Genomic DNA, 8530 nt, shown 5'->3' with positions numbered 1-8530 from the left:
ATTCAAGACAATTTCGATTTGGTTGTAAAACTATTTTATTAGAGACAATTTCGATTGAGTTGTAAAACTATTTTTATTTTCAGACAATTAATATTTGGATGTGCAAACTTGTTTGGATATGAAAATATGGGCATCTTTGACCCTGGCGGACAGGATGGGGCTAATAGATGCGGCCGCGCGCTGGACGCACGGCCACCGCATCACAGGACAGGCCCGAAGACGGCCCCATTGCTCTACCCAAACGGACCGAATCCGGGCAAAGCGGACGTCCGTTTGGGGTCGCGCGGTGGAGTTGGCCTTAGTGCGTAGGATAATTACTTATCGAAACTGCTGTAAAGACGATACTGCGTGCACGACAAGGAGACGACGGCCAAATCCAGCCGTCTGCTTCACTTTACTGTTGTGCATGGATGAGTTGATCTGCGTTGTCGTTCAGGAATCGTCCACACACCATCGTGTGTATAGCAGCGCTGATTACTTATAAAATAAAAAACGTCCGTAAGTGGATGGATTTTTGTTTGCAAGGCCGTCCAAATCAATCATTTTCACAGGTTGTCAACTAACAGTGACGTCCTTTGATGTGTCTGCTTTCCTTCTCAAAAAATATCTTTGATGTGGATTCATGGAGTGCACGATAACGCTCTCGAGTTCAGAACCAATAATTGGTGTATTAAGCAATCTAGCCCTTCTCCCCAAAAGTAGAAACCGGGAACTCCACAAATACTACTACAAATGAAGGAACAAACTGCCTAGTATGTTTCTTCCTAAATCTACAACTTGAAAGTAGTTCTAAATTAGTCGAGCAAGCAGCTCCATAGCGGCGTCTGGACGCCGCTCTGCTCGCCGTGCTCCGGCCTCGCTCTTTCGTCCGGCGGCGCCACGAGCATCCCCTGCGCCAAGCTCGCGTAGTACGACCCAGCGTCCATGCCGCCAAACCACTGCTCCTCGTCAAGCTCCAACAGGTCGCCGGAAGACATGTAAAACTCCGGCGCCAGGCACGCGACTGGAAGAATAATCTGCTGCTGCTGGAGCGCCACGACGGCCACGGCGACCGGAACCTGCAGCTGCTGGAGCGCCACGACGGCCACGGCGACCGGAACCTGCTTCTGCTGGAGCGCCACGACGGCGACGGCGACCGGAACCTGCTGCTGCTGGAGCGCCACGACGGCGACGGCGACCGGAATAATCTGCTTCCGCTGGAACGCGACGACGGCCACGGCGACGGCGGCCTTGATCTCGCTCGCGCTGCCGAAACCGAACGACCCGGCCGCGAGCACGGGCAGCATGCGCCATGCGGAGTCGGCGAAGTTGAGGCAGGCGGCGCGGCCGATGAGCGCGAGCACAGCGGCGTCGTGCGCGCGCGCCGCCATCTCGGCCGTGTTGAAGGTGCCGAGCCAGAGCCTGGAGCCCTTGATCCCAGGCACGCGCACCTCGCACACCCACTGCCCGACGCGGCCACGGCGCCGCACGCCGCGGTACAGCGGGTGGCGCGTCTCGTGGAACTTGGTCCGCCCCGCGGGGCGCTTCGGCGGCTCCGACGACACCGTCCGGTGTCCCCGATGCCCCTGCTGGCCAGACGGGGAGGCGATGTCGGCGACGTCCATCTGAGTCGAGAGCTGGCGGAGACGCTCGTGGGAGGTGTGGAGCAGGAGTACTGGAAGAATCAGCGGCTGTGTTGAGAGGTTTTGATCGATCGGTGGATGGAGCCTGTTTAAGAAGAAGGGGAATGGAGACGGGGAGCATATATAGGCAAAGGCAAGCGGTGGTTTCCTGGAAATGGCAAGTGGCAGAGAAGGAGTATGTGCATGTCGCACTCACGCTGACACTTGTGGCGGAGCACAAGGGAGCTTCATGGCGTTCCGCGACGCGCATCTCTTGGTTGCTTTTCAAGCTTTAGCTGGATGAGATGTGATGGGTGGTGCTTAGTTTCCGGCATTTGTTTAAAAATAGTTCACAAATACATACATACACTTAGGGCCAACTCCAACGTGCCAACACATCTGGTCCATACTGGTCGAAACAGACAGAATGAACGGCCCAAATACGCAAATACGCCGACGCATTCGCAAATTTGGTCAGCTTGGTGTTTGTTTGGACGTATTTCCGGCGCAAATTTGCGTCCAATTTGCGTCTACACGGACACGAGACGGACACGCGGCGCACGCGGCGCGTCCGCCCGGAGTCCGCCTCGGGCCCGCGTGTCGGCCTCATCCATCCACCTAAGGCCCACACATCAGCATCTAGAAGCGTACATGCCACGTCCTTTTTAAATATCGGGGGGGGGGGGGGGGGGGGGCCTACCCACTTCTCACGAAACCAATCCACATCTAGAACTTGCTCCCACGCCACACGGCACGCACCCTAGCCCGTCGCCGTCACCATGGGCTTCTTCAGCCGCAGCAACAAGCGTGGCAAGCACGACCACGAGGCCAACTTCAGTTTGGCACGCCGCCTCGGCCGGCAATACATTCTGGTGCACCATATGCACTACCACTGGGAGCACCCTATCCAGCTGCTGTTGTCGGACGTGAACCTACCGCACAACTGGCACCTCGACCCCAAACGCATCCTGATGCTAGCTGTACCGCAGTTCGAGCGCGCGCGTGCACTGGAGATCCACAACCATCATGCCCTCCTCGCTGGAGTAACGACGCGACCCCGCATACGCGCCGAATTCCTCGAACTGGACGAGTGGTTCACGACGGAGCACGACATGCGTCGTCGTGGGGTCATCCAAATGGATTCCCGCCCTCCATCGCCGCCGTTCTGGGTGAGGAGCGCGAGGAGAGCGGCCCTCTAGGAGGCAACGCGACGTGCCATAGAGGAACCCTGCGCGCAGAGAATGCCATGTGGCCTGGCCTAGAGCAAGCACTCCAAGATTCCACCACCGCATGATCCCCCCCCTCCCCCCAGAGCAACATGTGGACGTGCCAGCTAGCGGTCTACCTCTCTGCGCCGCCCATTTGGCTGGGCGCGACGGAGAAGGAGGAGCAGCAGCACATCCACGAGTTGGAGGGACGCGCACTGGCGACGGAGCGGGCGGAGGCGGATCGCCGAATGCAGTGGGAACGTGAGGAGGAGGTCGAGAGGCGCGAGCAAGAGGAGGAGGCGGCGGCGCGGCGCCAGGAGGTGCAGCAGCAGACGCCGGAGGCTGTGCTGGAGGCCTACTAGCAGGCGTTCCATGGGCAGCGACGCCGGAGTTCGTCAACCTAACCATGAAGAGCGACGACACCTAGGGCTGCAGCTTGGGGCGGCGGGCGGCTGCGAATTACTTTTTCAGTTTTAATTAATGTTTTATGTTTTAATTATTGTATAAGTGGACTTTGACAGGCGTTTTAGTACGCATGTCTTTATTTTAAATGTTTTATGCCTATTTAATTTTGTTCTGTTTGCCGCGTGGATCAAATGCATCGGTCGCATTGGACGGACCGATGCCCAGGGTCAAAATCAGACACATTCGTCTGCTCGGCCGACTTAAATGAACAAAAAACAGACAAAATCCGCGTCCATTTGTGTTTTCCGATTGGAGTTGGCCTCACCTCAAGTATGCACATTTTACATTTTGAGCACATTGTAGTCGAGCATCATCTCGGGTCGATGAAAAGACCATGATGAATTCGCAAAAATACGAATACACGTGGCGAGTCTAAAACTTGAATCTGGATGTGCTGGTTCCACGACGAGGAACCAAAGTGACCTACGCCCAGTTCGCTTACGCCCCGGTCACCGGCGGGCGGCGGAGCCTCGTGGAAGCCAATCAGTCGCCACCCGCCGGACCGCTACGTCCCGCCTGCATGCCACGCTTGCTGCTTGCCGCTGCATTCAATCTGGACGCTACTGCTGCTGCCCGTGTTGTTCCTTTTCTTCTCGTCGTGATGCTTGTTGCTGCCTCTTATATTCAATGATGAACTGATGCCGAAGGAGGAGGCTGAAGGAGCAAGCAAGGTAAATTTTCATTGCCATGTTAACTTGATTCAGACTGGCATGTACTCCCTTCATAACTCCGTTCCAAAATAATTGAAGTTTTAAGTTTATGCTAAGTCAGATATGCTTAAAGTTGAGCAACTTTATAGAGAAAAATTATGGTAAGACCTACAACACCAAATAAACATAGTGCAAAAATATATTTGATAAAATATCTCATTAGACTAATTTGGTGTTCTAAATGCTAATATATTTTTCAATAGACTTTGTCAAACTTCAACAAGTTTGGCTTGTTACAAACCCCCAAAAATGTAGTTATTTCGAACGGAGATACTATCAATGAAAGAAACTAGATTCAGACGTGTCACCCATAAGACCAAGCACGTCTGTCCAATTCTAAAGCAACACATCACCTGTTTATCATCCTGGCATCACTGTTTTTATATGGAGGAAAAGGCACCAGTGTCGCCATGGAAGAAATAATCACCGGGACAAGAACCTTCCCCCCTGGAACAAATCGGCAGCGAGACTAAATACATATAACCAAAGTGGCACATCATCCTGTCATCATTGTTGCCAAAGGAAGGAAGAAATATCCTATCACCCTGCCACTTGGGCACAGGATCAACTGAGGAAGGAGGCCCAGACAGACAGCGACGTAGTGTGGCCGCGGCAGCTCCTTCCTCCTCACACTCACCTGCCTCCACTTGAGTGAGCTCACTTAGGGTGGCGACGGGATTTTGACATGAGTGCAGGAAAAGATCTGGTTGGACCACCACCTGTCGACCACATATGTTTTTATAGACTAGTTAGGGTACTCTCGTCCACCTCCCTCCGTCACATGAACGCCACACATGGATGAACGGATAAAACCGAAATCAATTCTGGCGTGTCCAACGTCAGCGCCATTGTTTTCCTTTAAGCGGTTTTTCCGGCTTAAAACTGTTCTCCGCTCATCTGCTTTTTAAAAAGTGATGGCCTCCAGGAATAGAAATGGGACAAGACTGTTCTGTTCCACAAATATTTAAGTAACACGGACCTAAATATCTAAGGTGACACAGCAATGCCAAAAGGACAAGGTGGCATGCCACACTCACACTATGCATCTTTGCCCATAGGATTTAGGAAGGAGGCTCAACAGAGCACCGCATCAGCTCGCGTGGCCACGAGGAACCCCGGAATGGTGGCCTAAACCGGCTGACCTGGATGGTTTCTAGGCCACATCTTCTGCATTAGCGCGTCCGAACCGCCTTTCTATGATTACCCAGCGCCTGCAAAGTCTGTAGTTGCCCTTTTTTTTGTTCCTCTTTTTTCTTTTCGAGTGAAAGGAAGTTTTGTTTCAATTTTATGGGGTTACAATCAAGAAGTAAAGGAGCCTCGAAACACGGGGGTCTAGGGATGGCAATTGGTCGGGTTTGGAGCGGGTGGAGCGGGTGGAGCTGGTCCAAATCCAACCCATGACCCATCTTCATACCCTCTGCCCATCCACCAAATTATCCATGGGCACAACTTGTGCCCATGCCCAAACCCGCTAGATACCCACATACCCATGGAGCTCCATGGGCATAGAAAAGTCAGCATGAAGCCTTCCCAAAGATCAAATTAACTCATCATCATTCACTCAAAAATGTCAACATATGCTACATGCATAAGTAGGCAACAAGTAATACGATGAGTCCTTAAGTGTGACATACCAGATGTTGATGCTGCAGCATATAGCTTATGGCACCAGTTGCATATTGCCTGCCATTTCCCATTGATTCGTTCTTTCTACTGTCACTGGCATATGGCCCCACATGTCATACGGGTATCCATTGGATATCCATGGAGCACAAACTATAACCGTGCCCAACCCGGCTGCTCGTGGGTATCCATATCCACGGACCCATGGGCAGAAATGTGATCCATACCCTTGCCCAACCGGGTCGGGTATCCATGGGTATCCAGATCCATGGATAAAATTGCCATCCCTACAGGGGTCCTTGGTTGAGCCACATAGTCGTGACATAATCTGTGTGACTATAATTTGTTAACCAATCTGCAACTCCATTTTGTTCACGTCGTAGCTTCTGAGGAACAAACTCCCTATCTGAAATCATAGCTTTGATCTCCATGACAATGTGGACGTATGCCAAACGGGAAAGGCCATCACCTGAGAATACTGAAATGCCTTCTAAAAAATTGTAGTGCATGATGCCCACAAGGTTTGTGTGCTTGAGCACATGAGCCATAATCGCAGGTAGCTCAACTTACAATGCATCATTACAGTTGAAGATATGAGTGTAACCTGGAAAAATTACCGATCTTCCCTTCTTAACACCATCCCGACCGTTGTGGCACCAACCGCCGGTGCGAAGGAACCATCGACGGATAGGGCCGCAAAGTTTGCTGGCGGTCGCGGCCACCGCATGCAGAACACCGGTATTTCTGGCATAGCCGATGGATTTGAAGTAGCTATCCAGAAATTCTACTCTACTTCAACTGCATGAACTTCTTCACCGTGGGATATATTATGGATATGGCTAGATCTCAGTCAACTGAGACTTAACCAAGTCTCAGTCAAGTGACAGAACATATAAAATGAAAAGAAAATTTGGATCCCAACCCTATCCCCTCACGCGCCGCCCCCGCGAGGCGACGGGGAGGGGCCTTCGATCTGCGCCACCAGAGTCAGTCGCCTCCTCCTGCCTCCCCCTCCCTCGCCGCAACCCAAGGACGCGGTCGGGCCCGACCGACGGTGGTGACGACAGGCTGTCTTCTTCCTCTCGCGTGATGGGCTGGTGCTGGCCGGCCTCCTTGGGCCTGGGCGTGGCTCTGGTGTAGGGTGCCGCGGCGCGGCTCGCCGGCATGGGTTGCATGCGTTGGTGTTGCGGCGGCGTAGGAGGCTTCGTGGCGGTGGTGCTCACCTTACTGTGGTGACCGGATCTGGCCTGCAGGCGCAACAGGCCACGGCGGCGCGGGCCGGTGGTTGGTGGGTTGTGCTCTGGCGCGGTGGTGTTCTGCACCTACTCGAGCGGCTGTAGTGGTGGCTGCGGTGGGATGCATGGCAGCACTGCCCAGATCCGGCCCGTCGGGATCAAGGGGAGCTCCGCGGTGGTTGGCCCCGCTGTTCTTCGAGCTCCAAAACTTTGATCTGCTTCATGTCGGTCTCCTCAATCTGGACACCGACGGGTTCCTATCTTCCCTCGGAGATCTCAGCTTTTGGCGCCACTGGATATCTAGATCGTTATTGATCCGGTCGGGCACGCCCCATCTTCGGCCAGAGTGGCTTCATGAGGGTGTGGGGCGAAGCTTCGCTGTCTTACCGGTGCCATGGGACCTGTCTAAGTATAGGTTTCCATGGCATTGATAGTGGTGAACAAATTCATGGTGGTTGCGATCGGAGACTTGTAATGGCAGACGATTTTTGGTTGCATTGAAGAATGGCGGTATAGGTTTTCCATGTGTGTTAGGTGGTGAGGACTTGCAACGGCAGCCTTGCAAGGAGGGGTGGCAACACTGGTGAACACCATTTTTGGGGGTGCTTCTCGAATACCAAGCCATGATCTCCCGGGTGAAAGCCCAAGGTCTGGCCTTCATTGGTTGTACCTGGTAATGGTCTTGCGAAGGCATTGTTTTGGGGATCTCGGGCTCTCTCCAGGGTGAAAACTTAAGATCCTTGATCGGGCGACGAGAACACTTGTGCATTGTTTCCTTCTTGGAGGTGTCGCTTTTGGAGAACCTCTTTCTTTGTCCGGGTGTTGTCTTTGGTGGTGGTTAAAGTGTTGTTGTTGCGAGTGTTTCATCACTGCGACGGGAGCTATCTTGGAGGCACGCATCTAAAATCGGCATACATGCTCTCTCTATGAGCACCACATAATAATCCTAGTTGGGGTATTCATATGGTAGTGAAAAGATCTCAAAGTTCTTATATGGAAATCCCTTGCTACATCTCTCAACTGGCACAGTTTGAAAGCACAAGCTCTTGCACAACAGCAAATGTGAATCAGGAATGAGGCATCAAACCACCCTATCCTTCATCTTTTTCTTCTTCTTCATTCCTCTCTTCAATTGGTATGGTCCTTTGGGTTCTTCTTATTCATCACTAATGCCAAAATCACTAGGAAAACAAAACTCATTTCGTTCAAGCACCCATTATGGACTTAGTTTATGCTCTGGATCGTGATGACATCTACTTGTTGGGCCAGGGTTTTCACTTTTTTCACCTTAGGATGGGACGGTTTCTTCGATTGACATTTCCTCTCCGAAGGCATATTGTACATCCATATCAACACCTTCAGTATTTTTATCTGAATCTACTACATCATCATTAGAACAAAATTGAGAGACGTTAGTATCCCCTTCAAAATGCCTTAAATTAGTCTCTCTTTGAATCATGCTCTTCTCAAGCTGAGCCTTTCTATCATTCCTCAACTTCTCAAGCTCAGATGCCCTTGCTACTCTATTCATAGTGCAACTCTATTGTGTGTTTATGTAATTGCCATCAGGCTGTGCACTACTACTTGTAGGTTCATAAGCTTTTACAACTTTTATGTTCAAAACTTTAACATGATGAAACAGTTTCAACATTTCCTAGACACTATCTTCATTACCTAAATAATGTACT

At 51.8% G+C, this 8530-nt stretch overlaps 1 protein-coding gene across 1 annotated transcript; it reads right to left on the bottom strand.

The window, feature by feature from the left end:
• Positions 1-571: 571 nt before the first annotated feature.
• On the bottom strand, positions 572-1822 carry LOC100037632 (dehydration-responsive element-binding protein 1B). Its single transcript, XM_044542386.1, has one exon. It carries the CDS (start codon positions 1602-1604, stop codon positions 795-797), a length of 810 nt encoding a protein of 269 aa, XP_044398321.1. The 5' UTR covers positions 1605-1822; the 3' UTR covers positions 572-794.
• Between the last annotated feature and the right edge of the window lie 6708 nt (positions 1823-8530).

This window comes from Triticum aestivum, chromosome 5D (genome assembly GCF_018294505.1).
Source record: "Triticum aestivum cultivar Chinese Spring chromosome 5D, IWGSC CS RefSeq v2.1, whole genome shotgun sequence".
Lineage (NCBI taxonomy): Eukaryota > Viridiplantae > Streptophyta > Magnoliopsida > Poales > Poaceae > Triticum > Triticum aestivum.
This window is presented reverse-complemented; position numbering and strand designations above follow the sequence as displayed.